Source organism: Littorina saxatilis, linkage group LG7, assembly GCF_037325665.1.
Source record: "Littorina saxatilis isolate snail1 linkage group LG7, US_GU_Lsax_2.0, whole genome shotgun sequence".
In the NCBI taxonomy this organism is placed as follows: domain Eukaryota; kingdom Metazoa; phylum Mollusca; class Gastropoda; order Littorinimorpha; family Littorinidae; genus Littorina; species Littorina saxatilis.
The window spans coordinates 14,486,217-14,509,123 of record NC_090251.1 but is presented as its reverse complement, the minus strand read 5'-3'; the positions used below and the strand labels follow the sequence as shown (position 1 = coordinate 14,509,123).

Here is a 22,907-nt window from a genome sequence, read left to right as displayed (position 1 = left end):
TGGACAGAGCGAGCCCTTTGGCTTTTAAATGCACACAAAATCAGAAACACCTTTTTTTGTGTTAACTTGCCCACATTTAATTTGCATTTGCAATTAAAAATATATGTTTGTTTCACAATGTACTTTGTAAAGTACTGATTCTTTATTGTGTTGTGGGGGGAAAAGTTCACAAGCCGTAAACAACGGTGGCATTATAATAGACCGCATCTTCAACTTTTTCACATCAAAGCATGCTTTTCTCCTAAGAAAGTTTCATCTGTATTTTTTCTTAATTATTTTGTACTTTTCTTAACGCAAAGCATAGTCAAACAAAAATTGCGAATTCAATGAATCATCACGAATGCAACTGAATGTTTTTCACAAAGTATGAAAAAAGGAGGGGGGAAAAGGAAAAAGCAGATCTGGCATCTCAGAAAAAATTTCATTCTTGCACTCGGCTCTTCACATATATAAATATGTAACTCTGGATACGTAAACCTTTTATGCTGTTACTCTCTACAAACAAGACAAAACTGCAAGCTTACTTCAAGATCAATTATCTTCAAAAACAAAAATAGTCAAAAAGATTAAAAAAGATGGAAATGCTCAAAACTTTTTACAGAATAATTCAAACTTTATTTCTAAACTCTACAAGAGTTCTTAAACTCATTGTATGAATATGTCTCGCAACACTGGCGACTAGACATACCTCACCCAACACCAACTGCTTTCCACTTTTTCTGCAGTGAAACTTAAATTTGAAACAAATCATTTTCCATTTCTTAATCCTTATTTACTGTTAGGTCCTCATTACTGGAGAGTTTAGGGCAGGAATAGTTCACACGCCTAGCCATTGAGCAAGATTTTCAAGCATTTGTTTCAGAATTATGAAAGAACAAAAACAAAATCAGTATGCAAACAATTCACTTGTCAACGATGTATAATGATAATCATGTTTGCTCTGCTCTGTGGGTTTCAACATGAATTCTACATGCATGTTTTGCTAGGCAATGAGTGTTTTTTTTGTATATCACATTCCGAAGAATCCAGAAACAGTAAGGGGCACGCACCACCAGAGCTATACTTTAGTCTGAGAAGTCACATGAAACTGATCATCTGCACACACAATCGTCCAACACACACACACACACACAGAGGCAGCGTCAAATACAGAAAAACTTAATGGATAGGACAAAACTGATCAGACCTGAGAAAGGCGTATTTGTAACGAACACTTGTATGTAACGATCCAAGTCCTTTCCAACAAAATATTAATACGTCAACAATTGTGTGGTGAAAACACTGCCATAAATGAGCTAACTTGAACGAGCATCTCCCTACGCTTAACACACACTTCTTTCAGAGGCCGTTGGCTGCAGCATCGATAGGGGAATCAGGCTGAATCATGCAGGGAACCAATTACAAACAGGCCTATGCAGGTGGAATTATAAATTGGGCAATAAATCGGAGAAAGAAGCACACCACCAAATAGAAGCGGGTCAGGTGGGATATAGGGATGTAAAAGGGAAAGGGGTTGGGTTGGGATTGTTGGGAAAAACAAATTCTTTACATGAACAAAAACAACATCCCAAGCACAGATCACAAAAAAACGAGTTAAATCCAATCACTGCTTTCGGTGCCTCTTCAAATAAACACGGCTGTTCAGCTGCTGATCCACCACAAAGAACTCAAAACATGCAACGTCATCATCAGAGGATGAAATCCCCTCTGACAAGGTTTCAAAAGATGCAAGCGCCTGTATGAAGTGAGCTGTAATTTGATGTTGCTTCTGCAGGAAGGGAGCACTGAAGAAGACACGGAGAGGTGGTGGCTTGAAAGGATGTGCGGGTACCGTTCGACAAAGTCGATTTAATGTATTTGCAGGAACTGATCCTGACGTTCTCTTGCTGTGGGTGTGAAATCCGGTGTTGCTTTCAAAGTGTGAATCCTGGTGTGACTGTTCTTCCTTGCTGCGCTATGTGCATGCGGCGTCTCCTATTGCTGCTTGCATTCAGCTGGCTTTTCGCCCCCCTCCTGAAACAAAGACAACAATCAGTATTTTGATCCAAGCTTCCAAGAGACTCCAATCCACCACAACTATGCTCAAATTACAGATGTTCACGCCCACTTAAATTAAATGTCATGTCTTCAGTCAGATCATAGGAGATCCTTCATATTTTTACAAATCCATACATTCAGAGCAATTAACACCTCATTTCCCAAAAGGACTTCACTCTAATCAGTCAAAAAGTAAGCATCTACCAAACAAGAATCCAAAACACGCAGATTTGTTTTCTTCACACAACAGCAATAAAAACAAAACAAGACACTAAGTAACGTTATCGGAAGAAACCACCGATTCTGTTCACATCAGCACCCAACCCCTGCCCAGCATTTTCTGATCAACAAACTGTTTTGGTACCAATGCAACTGAAACGGTGAAAGGGAGAGCGCCGACACAGAAGCTGATGTTTGTTTTGTTTTGTGGCTGGCCTTTTTATCATTAAACCACTGCTTTCCTAGACAGAAAGTGACACTGAAAGAAGACAAAAGAATAACAAGACAGTATAATTAGTCGAGCAAGGGTACTCATTCAATTATGCATTACTATTAATTCCCTTCCTCTTCTCATCATTACTCATAATTTGTTAGTAGCTGCTAACCTCACCTTAAATTTGTGACTTTCAGTTAAAATGACATTGCCCAAAATTCAAAGCAAATGCTTTTGAATCATTGCAGGATACATCTTAAAAATGTGATGTGTCACTGTCAAGTCCCGCCTGACATTTGTTACTACTATCAACCCCAGTGAGGACAAAAATAGTAGAACTAAAGTAAAGGAGAAATGTTAAGACAAGAGTTCATTAACACCCCCCCCCCCCCCCCCACTTTCATGCTTATAACAAGCATTACACATGTACATAAGAAGGCAAAGAACAGATCAACAATCGAACACAAATACCACCATTTAAACAAGCATAATCATGACAATAAACCCATCTTTTTCAAATGCAAAACAGCTGCTGTATATTTCAACAACGCTGCACTTTGTTTCTTCCAACTGCCTGTCACAGTTAACGAGTATCAGACTGTGAGCTGCATTTTCTTAATACAGTAGAACCCCCTGTTTACGACTTTGGAAAAACCTTGAAAATTAGGTCGTAAAAAGGGGGGGGGGGGGGGGGGGGGTCTTAAAAGGGGGGTTTAAGTTTTTGGCCGGTCGGTCATGAATTTGGTTGCAGTGTATGTACTGTCATGTTTACACACAAACACACAGTTGCAGTTTACTGTCATATCAAAACACACACACCCTAACACATTACAGCAGAACAACTTGAACTCAAATTTCTAAAAGAAAATTTGCTCATGGCGTAATGCTCGCTCCCCGCTGAGTGAAGCACATTTGACATTGTGGAGCAACCAGTAAAATCCGAATGTCCTAACTCGATAGAAAGCATAACAACTTTTCTCCCGAATCATCTTTCCGCTCATATGAATGATTCGTCGCCTTGCATCCCTGAACCACGATCGTTGAGGTCTTCGTACAGGCTCCTCTCTTTGCGTACTTTCGTTTCGCTATCCTTCTCACCATCTAGATAACACCGAGTCATTATCCTTGACGACACACAGGATTTTCGTATTCCCGACTCCCAAGGAAGTCGCCGCGGATTGTCACTTCGCTCGATTAGCGATTACTTTATTAGCTCTCTACTCAAGAGTCGGTGCTTTTCTTTTTCTTTCGCGAATCTTCGTTTGTCAACAAAACAGTCGTCGTGACAAGATAGCGTGCAGAAAAAAACCGCATGTATCAAGATCTCGCGCTCGCGAGATTTCGTTTTTATTTCTTCTCGCGATAGTTGGAGGAGCGAGAGCCACCCTGTTGTGTTTTCGTCTGCTCAAAATATGCGCAAAAGTCGTAAATCCTCCCAAAAAGCTCGGTCGTAAGTCGCGTTTTGGGTCATTATCCTTGACGAGACACAGGATTTGCGTCTTCCCGGCTCCTAAGGAAGTCACCGCGGATTCTATCGTCCGCGAGATTTAGTGTTTTCGTCTCGCGATAGTTCGAGGAGCAAGAGCCGCCATGTAATGTTTTCGTCTGCTCGACTACAAATGCGCGAAAGTCGTAATTCATCCCCAAAAGCTCGGTCGTAAGTCGCGTTTTGGGGTGAGTCGTTCACTGGGGGTTCATTATATAGTAGAATGCATCCGTGGTAGCAAAATCGGTCGTAAAAAGGGGGTGGTCGTAAACAGGGGGGTTGCTAAGGGGGAGTTCTACTGTATTACTTACAATTAACTCTCTACACATCTACACTTTCAATTTTGAACATCACACAATTTGTGTAGCAATGCATAAGCAAACAAAGTCAAATTGGACAACTGAACATTGAATTAAACAATGGCACAATTCAATTTCATCTGGGTTCTCATTTGAATTTTAGCGATATAAAAAAAATTGTAATGAAAAACATCTCACAATGCCACTTACACCACACAGCCTTTGCAAAAAAATTACCAGTTTTGTTATTTGCTTTGTCTACAAAGCATTTTACACACATGCATGTGCAAATAATTTAGTATAAAAAATAAAAGATTTGAAAAAAACCAAAGATGTTATAGCAAAGTAATTATATCTGCGAGAGAATTGAAACATACTGCTCGGCATGCAAATTCTCCAGCCACATGCAAATTAACCAGTGCAAACACGCAACAGAAGCTACAAGCTTCAGCACGAGTGTGTGCCCATCACAGGACTTTTTTTTTCTACATCTCTAGGAAACGCTTCATCCCCCCCCCCCCCCCCCCCCCAACAAACAAAAAACAAAAGAAAGGAAATGGGGGAGGGAGGAGGGTTACAGTCGGGAAGCTAAGAATTTGCCAAACATCAAAATCTTGACAAACGATGGTTTTCAATGAAGCAAAAGACCCTTTGCACACAAAGACGTACAGCCAAGTGACTGTCTCCTGATTTTCATTTCCACATAATGCAGAACCACCCCCAGCCATGCACTAGTAACATTAAGATGGGATAAAAGGTGCAGTAATTGGTCAACGTTTGTGGAAATTAGCCGAACTTTGCCGCAAAGAAAAGTTAACTCATGGTTAAAAAAGAAAGAACTGCAACAGAAATTTACCTTGAAGAAAATTTCTCATTTTATGGGAAGAGGTCTGAAATCAGAGTCTTCATGAAAAGCCATCAGTTCTGAGCAAAACCTTGCTGGAACAATCGACAGGGGGTCAATTGTTTTCTCTCAATAATGTGTTCAACTAATATTATAGTAGCATTTCCACATCGCCCAGCGTCAACTGAGGACACAGTGAAAAGGCACTTTTTTTTTCACTTTGAGTGAAAAATAATTGATGTTTGTGAGTCACATATGTATCAAATAAAAAAGGAATGAATAAAGAAATGATTCAAAAACAAAGTTTACTGTATGAAATTAATAAAAGATGTGTTTTGGAATATTTTGAGTGTGAAAGTGCGTGTTCGTCTTCACTGCCTCTCGCGGCCATTTTCGCATCACTCTTAGCCGATGACCAGTTCATTTCAAACTGCTCGGAATACCGTAATTTTCATTGGAGGGCTGTGATATTTTGCAAGCCTTACATCTTTCCCATACAAAAAACCGCGCACCACCGGAAGCTATATCTCTGTCAGCATGTCGGTGAATATTACTCGTGTGAGTTTCACTAAAAATTTGGTCTGAAAACTTCCATCGGCATACACGGTTAAAATGCAGTTTATTTATAAAACATTAACTTCTGTTTCATTTAAGCCAAAAATCAAAAGAATCGAGCGAGAAATGACTTATTCCCAACGATTATGCTGCGCAAAACTGGACCTGAAAAATGTGAAACTCGGTAGATCAAAAGCCTGAAGAGGTTGCGATCTCGGCTCGCTCAAAGCAAAGTGATTTCGAACTAAAATGACCATATCTCGAGAACTACTGCACCGATTTAAATAAAACAAATTGCTATATGCTCAGAATGTTAATCTCTTTAAAATGGTGTTTTTCTTGTCATTCAACCATAAATTTCAAAATTTCATGTCATTGCCACAGCAATCATGTCTATCTTTGTCCTCAAATGACGCCCAAAATTTCTTAACTAAAATGACCATATCTCGAGAACTACTGCACCGATTTAAATAAAACAAATTGCTATGTGCTCAGAATTTTGATCTCTTTAAAATGGTGTGTTTCTTGTCATTCAACCATTAATTTCAAAATTTCATGTCATTGCTAATTATAGTATGAACAGCAGTCTATAAACCCTTATGCATTCCCATAGTGCCCGTGTGTGTGCTGTGGTTGCTTGTACTTAGTCGTATTGCTATGTTAGTTTAGGTCGCATTTTTGTGTGTGATGTTTGTTTCTTGCATTTGAATTGTGAAGCGAGTAGAGCTGTTATCGGGACTTGCGCTATAGAAAAGTGATTTATTATTATCATCATTATTATAGTGAACTCTAGTGACCCCTGCTATATGCTTTCCTTCACATATTATTCTGCAATTCCTGTTGCTTTCATCGTTACATATTTCAAAGAGACATTAAGTTGTGTTGCAACTAAACTTCAAAGAAATGTTAATGGAAAGGCAGATCCAACTCCAAGCAACCCTTTGCAGCAGGCTCGTGCCCATGCGTTGTGTGTGTGTTATCAAGGAACATCCGACAATACAAAATCACATGAACACGTTTCAGCGTTACGTACTTTGCCACAAAATAACGAAAAGCTTCAGAGAAAAAAGAAACACAAGCGGCACACCAGGCTTGGGACTGAAAGCAAACTGAATGTGACTGTGTAGTGATAGGAAACGAGACACAAGAAGAGCTACAATAACAAGCTGGGCTAAATGTACACTGTACGTCACTATGTTTTTGACGGGTACAACAGTGCAGTATGTAACCACGTTACACCACAGGAAAGTATTTACCTAAGATCATCAAGCCTGATCCTACAAGAAACAAAAGAGAATCAGACAGGCGAGAATTAGCTGACGATGATGACTTCACAAGAAACCAACTTGACGGCCAGGGCAAGAAAATGGCCCAAAAGGTGCGAATTGAGCAAAAATGTTTGTGAAAAATGAACCAAATTAACAAACAGAAAGTCAACGTTTCTCTGACATAAATGTTGTGCAAGATTATTTGTGACGAAAACAATAGTTCCACTCTCAACAAGTGTTGCACTCACAATGCCAGGGGAGAGAACTGGCTCAGCTGCTCTCCTCCAAGTGACAACACTAATTACCATACAAGATACAGTAAAACTGTATTGCATTCTTCATGAAATATTTTACAATCAAGCAACTGTACCAATCCTATACAACCTCTTCAAGGTAGATATCTGTGCTAACATTTGTTGATCAGAAAGTGCATCCTAACTAAGTATAAACCTGACCTCCACTAAAAACACACCAGATGTCACTTTGCCAGATTAATTTCCACAGCCTCGCACACGAAGAAAAAAGTTTGTTTCTGATCCAGGAGCTTCGAAGAGCAGAAAAATGCATGCGTCAAAACTTCTTTGGTCAGTGGTCCAGGGACCCCCTTCCATGTTCTTTTTCTCTAGGTAAGTTCCAAGTTGGTGAGAGTTCCATTGTGACCAGAAACAACCTTTCTTCTTCTAAACCAAGCATTGACTGAACAACACTTTAACGCCCCCTTCCCTGGTCTTAAAACGCAACACCCGTTCTTCTTACGTTTACAACGAGATAAAATCCTGACACATGTAAAAAGCCATAGGTACACTACACATTTACAATTCTTACCCCTGGTTGAAAGTCTGGGTCGTTCTCCTCGTCATAATCTTCACCATCGTCCTGGAAAAGACCATTGATCTGGATTAAGGTTACAGGTAACAATTGTAATACCATCTAGTACCTACACCATACAGGACAATCATATGATGTTGAGACTATGCCTTGAAATGGAACCCGCTTCAGAGAAGTGGCTGTTGCAAAGTTTTCATTTCATATTTGTTTTCAGGTACAAAATGATACTATGTGACACATGAACTTCAGACCCGAAGATGAAATGCAGCGGCATAGCAGGAAACAGTCAATTCTCTTCATAACCAAGACGAAGACAGAAAGCAACAGGCCTGATCTTTGTAAATAGAAAAAAACCATGGACATCTTCTTGTCTTTCGGATGAGACGAAAAACCGAGGTCCCTTCGTGTACACTACATTGGGGTGTGCACGTTAAAGATCCCACGATTGACAAAAGGGTCTTTCCTGGCAAAATTGTATAGGCATAGATAAAAATGTCCACCAAAATAACCGTGTGACTTGGAATAATAGGCCGTGAAAAGTAGGATATGCGCCAAAATGGCTGCGATCTGCTGGCCGATGTGAATGCGTGATGTATTGTGTAAAAAAATTCTATCTCACACGGCATAAATAAATCCCTGTGCCTTGAATATGTGTGCGATATAAATTACATAAAAAAAAAATTTTTTTAAATAATAAAATAAATCCCTGCGCTTAGAACTGTACCCACGGAATACGCGCGATATAAGCCTCATATTGATTGATTGATTTTCAGCCCACTCCCTCTTTGCCAACATTTGGGTTCTCATAAGGGTCATAAGCAAGGGTGCTAAATTTGAGTATGAAAATCAACCTGAATTTGTATCAATGTTGTCAGAGCCAACAATAGTAAAGTATACTTGCTCTTTTTAAAGATTCATTTTCTTCCGAAAAATTACCCAGTACATGCAGTATCTGTCCAAACGTTTACTAAACTCTTGCCTCACTATCTTCCAACATGCAATCTTGCACTCCCCCCAAATATCCAAATTATTTGTGTCCAGTGACCGAGGAGCCTCAGACTGCCGTGCGGCAAGCGTAGGTCTTCAAGGTGAAGGTCAGTGTCAGTGGGTTCTGCCAGTGACGGCGCTGACACAAGCGACCTCCCCTCTCTCTACACTGATAATCATCACTGACATCACTAAACATTTCATCTACATTCTGTTCTTGCAGTTGATTTCATAGCTGAACGATTATAGAATTTCCAAAAAGATGAAGTCATACATTATCCAGACCTGGGAACCCCTGTTTTTGCACTAGTATTCTCAAACAAATTTGGTGTATTTAAAGAAAAGTGAGCGTACTCCACACAGCATTTGAACATCCATGATTCAAACATGTTTCACATGCGTCTGTTGCACTGTCACTTAAAGGCATACTAACGCATTCCCGTGTTTACAAAGTGTAGTTTGCTCACAATCGATGTCAAACGCACCATAAGACCATATAATGACGATATGTCACCATGCGCGGACCATAATACATGCATTACAGCTTGTTCTAGCCTCTGAAAAAGTGAGGATGTCAACAAAGCCGCGGAGTTCTCTCCCTTGCATCAACGTTACATGTGTTGCCAAATCTATAAATAGGACGATCCAGATCAAAATGAAAATTCAAATATCTCAACATTTAAGGGGTCCTAGACCACAATATTTTGCAGGGAACTTAATTTAGCATGTCTCCAGCTGTTGGTAAAGCAATTAGCGTGTATAGTCATCGAGTACATATGGCTTTAAGTTTACCAATACGTTTAAAACAAATGCTTCTTTCAATGTTTACTGACAAAAACTGTAATCCTGTGTCAAAATACTGGATCAGCTTGTGGATGCGCTTGTGAAGAAAAGTAGTCTAGGAATTTTTCACGCATATTTTTTCCCACTGCTCGTATTCTAGACTATGCATACAAAATACAGCAAAATTGTATGGGTTCCCAGCTCTGTGCCTCTCTATCTTGCAACATGCAATCAAACCCAACCCCCCCCCCCCCCCCCCCCCCTCCAATTATTTGTGTCCAGCGACTGAGGAGCCTCAGACTGCCGTGCGGCAAGCGTAGGTCTTCAAGGTGAAGGTCGTGTCAGTGGGTTCTGCCAGTTACGGCGCTGACACAAGCGACCTCCCCTCTCTCTACACTGATCATCATCACTGACATCACGAAACATTTCATTAACATCCTCTTCTTGCAGTTTTTTTCATGGCAGGACGATTATAGAATTTGTGAAAAGATGGAAGTCATATATTATGGTACAAACCAGCACAAAGGAAACAAAACAAGCAAACTGCGTACATACCTCCTCCTCACCATCCTCGTCGTCATACTGAAAATGAAACAGAAAACCGTCAGCAACATAACTTTTTGTCCACAAGGTTTCAAAGCTATCGTTTTGTTTCTCTCTTTCCTGTTCATTTTGTTTTCGTACACAAGTATCAGATAATCTTTCAATGTCCCAAAACAAAATTCTATGAATGTATACAAATTTGAAATCAATAATACAAGCAAACTAGGTTTATCTTCCTCAAATAGTCACACTTTCACAGCTGTGATATATTTTAACCCAAGCTGCTACCTTAAAGATAATCTGTCCAACGAGTACAGTGTCAGTGCCTCAGACTGCCGTGCGGCAAGCATAGGTCTTTAAGGTGAAGGTCAGTGTCAGTGGGTTCTGCCAGTGACGGCGCTGACACAAGCGACCTCCCCTCTCTCTACACCGATTATCATCACTGACAATGACATCACAAAACATTAACAAAGACAGGCAAGTGAACAAGGTTCATCTCCCAAATTAATCATGCCCGCACCAAGGTGATAGGTTTGCCGATTTTTGTTTAACAAAATCACAATTACCCAATACATGACCTTTTTTTGTTAAAATACAAATGGGGTCATTTCAGAATATAATCAAGCCTTTTTTCAATGTCCGCTTCATTAGTCATAGCCAACATCAGGGCACTTACCTCATCATTTTCTAGCGCTTCCCCTGTGAAGTAGAGGACTGATCGTGGTACTATACGTTCACGGATGAAGTGACCTATTTCAAAATCTGCTGCTAACAACGCCTCTGTGTCCTCGTCCTGCAAGCAGTACATGTCCCACTTTCAACCAATCACACGCATAACAGCACTCAAAGAGAAATAGAACGTTCAAGCCAAAAGTTGCATATTAAATTCCCGTATCTGCATGCTGTCTCAACAGATGTGTGAATCCCACTACTTCTCTTTTATAAAGACAATGCACAATTTGTCCTCAGCCTTTCTTCAACTGCTCTTAACTACATAGCTAGGACTGGAAGAACCACTTTTTTTCTTATAACAAGATGAAATGCTAAGTAATCAAATGCCACAGCAAAAGAGCTAGTTACCCATTTGAGTCTGTAGAGATGTTGAAGACAATGCTTTACTGATCACAACTAACGCCAAGCGAATGAAAAGAAGAACACAACTCAAACACCTAGCTCAGTTGGTAGCGTGCTGGATTTGTATCCAGTTGGCCGCTGTCAGCGTGAGTTCGTCCCCACGTTCGGCAAGAGATTTATTTCTCAGTCAACTTTGTGTGCAGACTCTCCTCGGTGTCCGAGAACCCCCGTGTGTACACGCAAGCACAAGACCAAGTGCACACGAAAAAGATCCTGTGATCCATGTCAGTGTTCGGTGGGTTATAGAAACACGAAAATACCCAGCATGCTTCCTCCGAAAGCGGCGTATGGCTGCCTAAATGGCGGGGTAAAAACGGTCATACACGTAAAAGCCGTGGGAGTTTCAGCCCATGAACAAACAAACACCTAAAACCACCGCTAAATAGCATATTTATTCTCTTACCATATCATCTTCATTCTCCCCTTCTGGCACTGAAACAACAAAACACATTCAGGTCATGAAATGCCTGCAAGTCAAATGCCTGCCAAATAAATACTCTCAAATTTCACAAAACTACATCGATATCAAAACAGATGTGAAAGGTTGAAACCGGAAGTGTCGAAGAATAAGGGGTTTTCACTTCCCACTTTCACACCTGGACAAGGTAAATCACAATAAGAAGTGCTGAAAACAGAACCCTATCCTAAATAAAGTGGTTCCCCCTGGAAAGACCTCCCAAAATCTGAGAAAAAAAACCCGTCTTAAAATTAGAAGGAGTTATAAAACAGTGTCGGAAAAGGGGGTTCCACTGTATAAGCATAAGTTTTAACACATTGTTCCCTTTTCTCAATTTTTTTGGTTTTTTTGTTTTTGGTTTTCTGAGCCTGATGCAAGTAATACTACCAGCTAGCAGATAGACAATATCTTCTGGCCTTCCAAGGTCTGGCATGAAAAAGCGTCATCAGAAGATGTATTTTCTCACCTTGGGGTGGGGTGAAGAAATTGAAGAAAGAGTCGTTCTGTACTGTCTTGGTAACTGTGCGTGTGATGCCCCTGCCTTTGTGTTTCTGCTTCTTCTTCACCGTCTTCACTGTCACGTTCTTTCCTTTGTTCCATGTGATGGGGCAACTGTGCATAAAACACAAAATATGCCAAGCGTATCGTGGAGCGGAACGTCACAAGGCCTTCAGGCACACACATTTTATAAAATCACTTGTGATGGTTTGCTTTTGTTTTCTATTACCTTCTATTTCACAGTGGTAGCATTTTATTTTATTTTTGTTTTCAGGAATAGGACTATCTTCAGAAACAAAGAAATAAAGATGCACACAGAGTTCACAAATACAGAATTAAAAAAGTTCTAATTAAATAAGCCTCCGAGCATCACTACTTTCTTCTCTGAAGAACTCTGTTCTACATAAATTATGCACACCTTTCCATTTCTTCTGGTAAATAAAAGGACAACGTATGAACCCTCCCCTGTCTGTATAGAGACTCGAGAACAAAGCAGAGAAAAGCTACCCACCCTGTACACTTGACGATCTCTGGCCCTTCGTAAGAGAAGGGGTCGGTGGAATCCTGCTCGAAGCGCATGGTGTACTGTTTGGTCAGCACGGTCTCTGTGAAAAACTCGTTGGGCTCAAAGTGGAACTCCAGCGTAAAGCCCTGCAACCATAAAATGTACATGTCAAACTACAGTGCTACTTGCAATGCAAGGCCCCTTTGATATGAGGAGACGACATATGAAAGGACACATTCTGATGTCTTTATGTCTATTTAGTGTTGTTCCCAGCCTCAGAATGCAACAGATCAGTTGGACCGGGATTAAAAATATGTATAGGTCCAAGGATACTGGCTCTGGCCGCTCAGTTTGAAAATTGGTTGTCAGAATAGTTCCAACATGTCAAAACTATCGGAGGGTCGAAAGGACAGTTTGTTTGTTTGTTTATTTGTTGCTTAACGTCCAGCCGACTACGCATAGCCATATCAGGACGAGGAACGGGGGGATGAAGGGGGCCACTTGTCAAGCGATTCCTGTTTACAAATGCACTAACCCATTACTTGTGTCCTAGCAGGCTTTAGTAAAACTAAATTAATACCTACTGGAAGATTACCAGTTTCCAGTATGTTAAAATAGGCTTAACCTATCTACTGCTGGACTTACATCAGAACACTAACAGATTAAACTATACATGAATCGCGAGACAAGCGGCAAGAGAAGAGATTTTTGGAAAAAATACAGGTGAATGAGCAAGAAGGCAGAAAAAAGAAAAGAATTCATGAAGAAAAAGAGAGCATGACAGGAAAGAGGAACCAAAAATCTACCTAACAGCAAACTAGAAAGCTCCTGTGGTTCCAAAAACACGAGGGGCTTTTAATTTCATAACAGTGCCCCACTGCGGGAGTCGAAAGGACAGGGGTCAGATCAAAAAAGTATGTATCAATGACCGAAGACCTGGGAACAACGCTGTCCATTATCTTCACCAAAATATACATGTCATGAAAGGCCACCTTTAATGCTTACTGCTAGTCGACTTTTGGTGTCCATTCAGACCAATATTCAAAACAAGCACAAATCCATTTCTCCAAGTATAAATATAAAATATTTCATTTACAAGACGGTAACAACAGAAATGAGAGTGGGTGTGATCAAATAATTAAATGTTTCAACTTGTAAGGCACAACACAACCTCACCCACAAACCTTTTCTGACATTCAGGTAAAACAATACGTGCATCATCTCATTTCTGAGGATTTCAAAAGAGAGGCTAAAGGAAAACACAAAGGGACACAACGAAGACTGACCTTGGGTTCACCATCGGAGAACTTGACCTTGATGTCTTGCAAGTGATTCAGGATAGGCTCGTCATGATCCTGTACGGAAAAAAATCCCCAATACTAACATAACAGCATTAAAATAAGGCTTTCCTGGCCAAGTACATTTGTCATATGTTCTTCATTGCTTTATTTCATCCAACAGAACAACATTGCAATGGGTCTCTGCTGAATTTAAACAAGAGAAACTCGAAATATGTTCAAAATTACTCTATCTCACAAATTTAGCATCAAATCCAAACTTGTTGCTTTGAACAAGCCTAAACACCAACTAGCCTTATAAAACAGTATCAATGCCTGCCATTTTTACCCCAACCTTTTGATCTTGTAAACAAAACTCTAAAAAAATTAAGTTCTTTCTTAAATCTTTGGAAAACCTGAATTAATCAAACTAAAAGTATGTTCAGCTATCGCTACTACCCATCACACTTTCTTCAGAGCATCATTTCAACTTCACAAGTTTTCAGTTCAGAGTCTAAACCACTCACCTGCACCATTTCCGCCAACATGTCCACATTCTTGAAGATGGTAAGCCAGAATCCAGGTATACCCTTCATCTCTGCACACAGTCAGAAGCGGCCATTTTAAAGACAACAGTTACCTCAACTCTAAATTTGCTCATTATTGATCCTTGTACTAGATCTGGCTTGTGTCTTTATTGCCAACAAGGAATACATTTAAAACAAGAAGGTGGTGCATACATTTGTGCTCACACTCTACTGAAAAAGGGGTTAGACAATATTTTAACAAATGAAGAAGTGATCTCATTGGGACTGAACATTGCCAAACTCTTAGTAGTACTACAAAGATAACTAGCATCGGTTAACCACATGCTACCTTCTTCTGTCTTTTTCTCTTCTTCTTCTTTCTTCTCTTCCACTTTGGCTTTTTCCTTCAGTTCATCCTGTTGGAGGAAAAACATACAAATGACTTGGATGTTTTGTAGTAAAAATTGATGACAATGCCCAACACAAAACTGAAGCCATTACTGATAAGTATCCAGACAGGGTCGTTTTTGGAGTTAAGCAATTATAATTGCATCTAAAACAAGAAGGGCAAAGCCCATACCACTCACATGCTTTACACATTTTTCCTACCAAAACACATGTGACCTTGACCCAAGGTCAAGGTCATCCAAGGTCATGCAACACAAAGTTGTTAATTCAAGACATAGGAAGTACAATGGTGCTTATTGGCTCTTTCTACCATGAGATATGGTCACTTTTAGTGGTTCACTACCTTATTTTGGTCACATTTCATAAGGGTCAAAGTGACCTTGACCTTGATCATATGTGACCAAATGTGTCTCATGATGAAACCATAACAAGTGCCCCACATAATTTTTAAGTTTGAAACAGTTATCTTCCATAGTTCAGGGTCAAGGTCACTTCAAAATATGTATACATTCCAACTTTGAAGAGCTGCTGTGACCTTGACCTTGAAGCAAGGTAAACCAAACTGGTATCAAAAGATGGGGCTTACTTTGCCCTATATATCATATATAGGTGAGGTATTCAATCTCAAAAACTTCAGAGAAAATGTGAAAAATAGCTGTTTTTTAGGCAACATTTATGGCCCCTGCGACCTTGACCTTGAAGCAAGGTCAAGATGCTATGTATGCTTTTTGGGGCCTTGTCATCATACACCATCTTGCCAAATTTGGTACTGATAGACTGAATAGTGTCCAAGAAATATCCAACGTTAAAGTTTTCCGGACGTCCGGACGGACGGACGACTCGGGTGAGTACATAGACTCACTTTTGCTTCGCATGTGAGTCAAAAATGTATATATTACATGTACTTTTCCTAAATCTATTTGCCTTAAAAAGTTTATCTCCCCTCTCCACATTACAATCACATTACTCTAAACTTAAGACACATTTGCAGTTATCTGACAAGCCAAGCTTCAAGGGTTTTTGTGATGAAAAGCATGAAACCCCACCACGCAACTATCCCAAGGAACACACTTACTTTCAGTATCATGCCTTAGTTGACATGAAACAGTTTTGTTTCAACAGCAATTTGGCTGAAACGTGTGTGATCCCAAAACACAATATTTGCAACATTTTGCAAGGAGCATGATCCTTGTACTGATGATACAAATACAGTGGAACCCCACTTGTCAACATCCAAAATTCTGAGAAAATCAGGTCTTAAAAAGGAGGGAGTCTTAAGATGGGGGTAAATTTACAGAGGATATGAATAGGAAATCCAAAACACGAAGGTCTTAAAAGAGAGGAAGTCTTAAATTGGGGGGGACTTAAAAGGGGGGATCAACTGTAGCAAGAGGAGGGAAAAGTTGGTTGTCCTTACACTTACAGCCAGCTTGTCCTCCTCGTCCTTTTCATCGTCTGACGGCCAGTCACACTCATCATCCTTAGGCTCTACGTTACCCGTCACGATCTCACAACGCTGCAAAAACACAAATAACACATTCCATTCATTAACCAGCTTACTTCAATTATCATTTCGGATTGCGACCGCCTTTATGTAGAGATGAAAACCAAAAATGTCCAAAACAATGGGGAAAGGGGTTAGAAGCTTCAAAATTTTACTAACAAAAAAAAAGAAAAAAAAGTTCAGATTTGCCGATTCTTATCCCAAATAAAGGAACGCAACAATTCAACCACGACAATGGTCATTTTTGCCGCTTCAGTGATGGAAATTTGTCTAGCTTTTCAGAGCAAACCGAGTGCATGTACCAGAAGAAATAAAGGAGGAAGAACCTCACCTTTGCACAAAGCATTCACATGCAGCCAGATAAAACTTTCACTCCCCCTAAGAAATACAATCATGCTACAATTCATCCACAATAATAGCTTAGCAGGTCCTGAATAATTTGCAAATTAACACTTGCTTTCCCTATCAACGGAACAATCACACGCAACACCCGCAGATATTGTGCCGAGCGCTCAACACAGATTTTTAATTCATTTTAAGTTAATTATGGAAAAGGGAGCCGAGAGTGACAGACAGAGGAAGAGTCCTTGAGTGTAAGTGTGCGTGTCCGTGCAGATGTGCTCCGTCTGTTTCAGCGAGTGATTTTTCAGAAAGTCTTGATGTTTTCAGCGCAATTGTGAACTAGATGTAGTTTATGTTCTAAACCGCCTGACACTGCAAAGCAATTTTCCTTGTTTTTATAAAGACATTAAAATCTTTCGAGGTTTTGAGTCTTGAGAACTGACCTTGTCAAAGAGCGGAGCATACTGCGCGGCATACTTGCACTCCAGCACGTGCACCTCTTTGTAGAACTGGGCTTCTAGGTTAATGACATCATTCTGGAGTTTCTTCAGGGCCTTGATTCGTCGCTTCACTGGCTTGGGCAATCTGTGTGCACAAATGAAATTGATACTGACACACCATACAATACGGCTATTTCTTGCATTCTTATTTATACCTTACCATAAAATGAGTATTTATACATGTATTCACAGGGACCACCTGCCCCTGATGTCCACAAAATCCATCAATTTATGCAAGTCAACCATTATCCCTATCCCATAACAAATGTTCAATATCTACCTCAATTCATCCCATCCACCCTCTACAAATTCAGCTAATTCTCGCATCCTTGTCTTCCTTTCTTTATTTGGTGTTTAACGTCGTTTTCAACCACGAAGGTTATATCGCGACGGGGAAACGGGGGAGAGGGGATAGAGCCACTTGTCAATTGTTTCTTGTTCACAAAAGCACTAACCTTGTCTTCCTTTTTTTGACAGAATATAACACATATTCCACAGGACCACCTGCCCATAACCTCAACAACAAGAGGCGAAGCCTTCAAGGCTCACGTAAGAAATCGACAAACAGTAACACAAACTCAATCACTCCGTCACACACACACACACACACACTGGCACACACACACACACACACACACACACACACACACACACACACACACACACACACACACACAGAAAGAGCATAGATGAAACTGTGCAAGAAAGCGAGACACTAGATCTAGATCTGTCTGTCTGCATGTAGCCTACTTACATGGACACGACTGCCAAATAGTCTCGGCCCGCTCAAAATAACAATCACCGAGACTTTCAGTAATTCCATCGCGTGACGTCTAACCCTCGTACGTCATAATGTGACGTCAATGTAATATGACGTCTTCAAATGTTAAAGTTTCTACCACAGACATACACACATACATACGCACGCACGCACAGACAGACAAAAGTTAGCATCGCATAGGCTACACTTACGTGAGCCAAAAACCATTGATTGTTGCCTGAGTCAATGACTTTCAATGGCGTTTTGGCCTGAAGATACCACTCGCCAAACAAATATATCCATAACCGTTGCAATTTTCACATTAGACCTATTTCTTAATTTGAGTGATGACAACAAACAACAAACAAACCTGTTAAAACAGTTTATTGCTGTCAATGACCTTTAATTACGTTCAGTTTTGCCCTGAAGATGCCCAGCAGTGACAAAGTTTTATACGCATTTCTGCTTAATTTCAGTTATCACATGAGATTAATTCCCTTTAAATGACAACAAATCTACTAGAACGGTTTATTTCTGTCTAAGTCAATAACTTTCAATAAGTCCAGACCTCTCGGTGACGAAACACATTCAGTTAGGCCAAAAAAAAAAAATGTCTGTTTAGGGTAACCCGACCGACTCTATTGATTTGGCGCCGACCCAAAAACTTTTTTTTGATTTCAAAAAAAAAAAAAAAACAAGAGGCGAAGCCATCAAGGCTCACGTAAGAAATCGACAAACAGTAACACAAACTCAATCACTCCGTCACACACACACACACACACACACACACACACACACACACAGAAAGAGCATAGGTGAAACTGTGCAAGAAAGCGAGACACTAGATCTAGATCTGTCTGTCTGCATGTAGCCTACTTACAAGGACACGACTGCCAACTAGTCTCGGCGCGCTCAAAATAATAATGACCGAGACTTTCAGTACTTCCTTCGCGTGACGTCTAACCCTCTTACGTCATAATGTGACGTCAATGGAATGTGACGTCTTCAAATGTTAGAGTTTCTACCACAGACATACACACGCACAGACGCACGCACGCACGCACGCACAGACAGACAAAGTTACGATCGCATAGGCTACACTTACGTGAGCCAAAAACCAATATACAAGTAACTTAGTAAGTGATCCACATCTACCCTTGTACCTTTCCTATACGTTCAAACTCTCAGTCCAATGCAAAAACGAAATTCAATTTCAACAGAAATAAACATTCATACATCCTCCCAAGCATAGTTCAATTCTCAAAAATAGTATACTTACGACTGAATATAACCAGATGGTGTTCCAACAATGGAGCCTAATTTTTCTTGCAAAGCCGCCAACACCTGTGGATTTTTCATGAGCTGTGCAGCAATCTTTGTAGACTCTGCCGCCGTGTCACCACCTGCCTCATCTGTAAGAAGAGAAAGTACACAATCAGGTCTTCAATCTTGAGCAAAATTCAACAAGAGCATGGTTTGATAGAAGTCAAATTTTCCACAAACTTTCTTGTTTCCTTGTGTGTGTTTTTTTAACTTGTGCGTTTCTTTGTGTGTTTTTAATATTTTACCTATCTCTTTATTAACGTACAAACCATCGCAAATAAACAATACTGAAAGTAAACATACACTTCATGAAATCGGCCTTCAACCTTTTGTGCTTATTCAGACACGTGATACTGCGAAACCTGTCTTCAGTTTGTTTACCCGTGACTCCATTAAATGAGGTAAAAACTAAACATTCACTTGACTAGTTAACTGTCAAAAACTGTAATCATGTGTGAAAATACTGAATCAGCTTCAGGATGCGCTTGTGAAGAAAAGCAGTCAAGGAATTGTTCTCGTCGTATTTTTTTCCACTGACCGTACTGCTCATATTGTAGACAATCATGCGTACAAATTACAGAGAAATCGTAGGGTTCCCACGTCTGCTTGACATTTCTTACCTTCCTCCTCGCCTTCTACCTCTTCAACTTCCTCCTCCACATCAGGAGCTTTGCTGCAAAATAAAATTCAAACCCTTCAGATAAATGGTATTCATGCCACAATAAGTTTGATTAGTCAATCACTCAATGGCACTAACGCCAAACACTGGTACTAGTGGCAGAAGATCAAGTCAGTCAAAAAGTTCTTTCAGTTTTAGTTTTACTGTGCACTTTCTAGAACATTCTGGAGACAGTATTTTTTAAGTAGCTGCATTTGAAGTAGAAAGGTCCACATCAACAAAAAGTTTGAATCAATGAATGTTAAGCAAAGCTGTTACATATTTCAATTTGTAACCCATAAAGTTGATATTGATAAATGAGATGCTTTTCCATCCAGTACAAAAGCCAGGAAATTGAGTTATGAACAGCAGCCTGCCTCCATGAAAAAGGATTAAGCAGAAGTAACACACCTGTCGGGTTCAGCCATGTTGCACGGGTAGTTTCACTGCAAACCAGAATCAGAAACAAATAGTGAAATACTGATCATTAACTCTTTTGCCTGCCTCAGTGGTGAGATGTTCTGGAAACAACTTTTTTTGTATGTGTTGTGCTCCTTCTAAGTGAGGCTGGATGTAAATACAGTTAAGTAACAATGAACCACGATGTGTAAACTTTCGAGAGAAATATTCATCAAAATAACTGAAATTATCTGTCGGTTTTGTATACGTCGTGAAAGAGTGAATATTCTTGCTTTTAGTGAGGCAATCTTTCCACATGCTCCTCGTCCATATGTTTGGAGTCGGACACACTCCTCGCTAGTCACTGCCCTATAACTTCACCTGGGAAAGTTTGCCTCAAATGAAAAGCGCGAGTATTCCCTCTTCACAACCCATACAAACCTAACAGTTATTTTCGAACATCGTCTATTCAGGGGACACGGTCTCGGTCAAAATTCAGTATCTGCTACATGAGCATATCTTCAATAAGGCATCCTTTCCTTGATAAAATATGCACATCCCAGCTCAGGCTCACTGCCACTATGCTCGCGAGCTCTGTTGTGCATAACGTTATAAAGAAAGGGTGTCCTCTACTCATTCATATCTAGCGGACACTGCACAAAATGAACAGGGCAGCTCATTTATTTGTTTATGCGAGTGAAACACTCAAACTTAAATCAGCCTAACGAACACAAGTTTGATATATCTTTTTTGGAACTGAGACTGAGACTGGATGTCATGAGTATGACTATCTACCCATTCATCAACAAACAGTACGTAGAAGATGAGGAAGTGGAATACTCGAACTAGAAAACTGCAAAAGGAGGACTGACAGAGCTTCAGTTCTACACAACATTCTGGAAGAAGAAACAGTGGTAATAAGGTTGTACATTCATACTCATAGCTCATCAGAGGCTTAGCTTGCAGTACTTAGAAAAACGTCCCTGAATTTACGAGTGAAACAGTTCTGTAAACTGGCATAATCTTCAAAATACCTTATTAAAGTAACAGTCTAATTCTAAACTCTTATTCCCGAGTCTTTGCTCTCCGCGTGGAAAATTTTTTACGTCACCATCTCTGCACCCAGATTCTTTCTCCATGCCTGGCTGACCACAACGCGCGAGTCAAGAGTGAGACCACCGTTAGCTGTGAAACTTCTCGTTAGAAAACGATGACAGTGAAGTTCACATGACGACAGCAGGACTACTTGGCATATAATTATGAACAGACTTTCTGATTATTTCTCAAATTTCTCTGTCTCATGTTTATTTCATAATTCAGACAAAACCCCAACATTTTCCCGACCTTTGTCACAGCAAAATGGCTGAGATCGAAATGGGGGAAAAAAACGTTAGTGTTACAGCGGTGATAATAAACTCTTGCCATGGCAAACATCTGAGAGTCTACCTGATAAAATACTTATCAAATCTTCTTACAAACCAGGTCAGTATGGTTAAATTCCTCAACCAACCAGTGAAATTAACACAAGATGCACATGGCTTACCGTCTTCCCGGCTGAGCACGAGGAATATGGTGGCAGAGCAAAAGACTGTTTTCCTAGGAGAAAGCCAATTGGTCAAAATTTACTCATACAAATAGAGGTCCAATCAAAAGTGACGTTATATCTCATCGCTTTTGCGATCACCAGAACGCATTTGGCGCCAATATCAATACTTTTAATCATGATCTACCAGAGAGAAAAAATATCTTAGGGACAGCGTCTAAAATATTAACACAATATAAAATGCCATTGAAGTATAATTCTCACAGTACAACATCAATATGCTTTTACACAATCTTGAAAACGCACACAGGGGAAGCGACTACGTTATTACTAAGAGGTTAAAATGATTATTTCCCTTACACAAAAAACATGAGACTGCGGCAACCCTGTGTAGTACTAGTAATGACGAGGCTGCAGGGTTGCGGAAACAAATCACATTCTTTCATTCACTCGTTCTTCTATTTGTCTTTAGCGTTCATATCAATCTCCATTGTTTGTTTGGTTAGTTTGTTGGTTGCATGGTTGTTGTGTCGTTCAGTGTCGGTGTTATTGCGGGCCGGCCGCTGCTGTTCAGTGACCGGCTGACTCGACTGTGCTCCTCTTGTTGGGGGAGCAGGAGGGGGAGGGGGGGGGGGGGGGGGTCGGTTTGTTATGATATTGCGACTGTCAGCTGGGCCGGTGAAGTCTAATTTCTTAGTTTCATCACACACCCGTTAGTGGGGGCCGGTGTATCGGTTTTACGGTCTCAGTCACTTAAATGTATATTTGCCTGTTCAACTTGACACTGACACCAACACACAAATTCATACCAACACACACATCGAAAATCCTAAGTTGTAACTGAGCATTGCGGCAGACTGGGTAAGGTACTACTGGGACGACACCACTAGGCTACATACGGTGTGGCTACGTTCTGTGTTGAGTGGGAATTGTTTTTGCAGAACCGCCAGACTGAGTAGGCCTAGCCCCTGGAGACTGATGGACACATAATAATATATGAGGTAACTCT

The 22,907-nt window shown here is 40.3% G+C and overlaps 1 protein-coding gene across 5 annotated transcripts; it reads right to left on the bottom strand.

Moving 5' to 3' along the window:
* Positions 1-51: 51 nt before the first annotated feature.
* LOC138970763 (nucleosome assembly protein 1-like 1) lies at positions 52-21,995 on the bottom strand. Of its 5 annotated transcripts, XM_070343270.1 has the most exons (17): positions 21,899-21,995; positions 20,368-20,402; positions 19,919-19,971; positions 19,255-19,387; positions 17,159-17,300; positions 16,287-16,385; positions 14,811-14,877; positions 14,462-14,532; positions 13,944-14,012; positions 12,664-12,803; positions 12,121-12,266; positions 11,601-11,629; positions 10,740-10,856; positions 10,076-10,102; positions 7,748-7,798; positions 6,911-6,931; positions 52-2,013 (listed from the first exon to the last, which is right to left on the bottom strand). In XM_070343270.1, the coding sequence occupies exons 2-16, from the start codon at positions 20,382-20,384 to the stop codon at positions 6,920-6,922; spliced, it is 1,173 nt and encodes a 390-aa protein (XP_070199371.1). In that variant the 5' UTR covers positions 20,385-20,402; positions 21,899-21,995; the 3' UTR covers positions 52-2,013; positions 6,911-6,919. The 5 variants fall into 5 exon arrangements, with proteins under 5 accessions (XP_070199371.1, XP_070199367.1, XP_070199368.1 ...); XM_070343266.1 differs by lacking the exon at positions 6,911-6,931; XM_070343267.1 differs by lacking the exon at positions 6,911-6,931 and having other exon boundaries at positions 14,462-14,534; positions 14,816-14,877.
* Between the last annotated feature and the right edge of the window lie 912 nt (positions 21,996-22,907).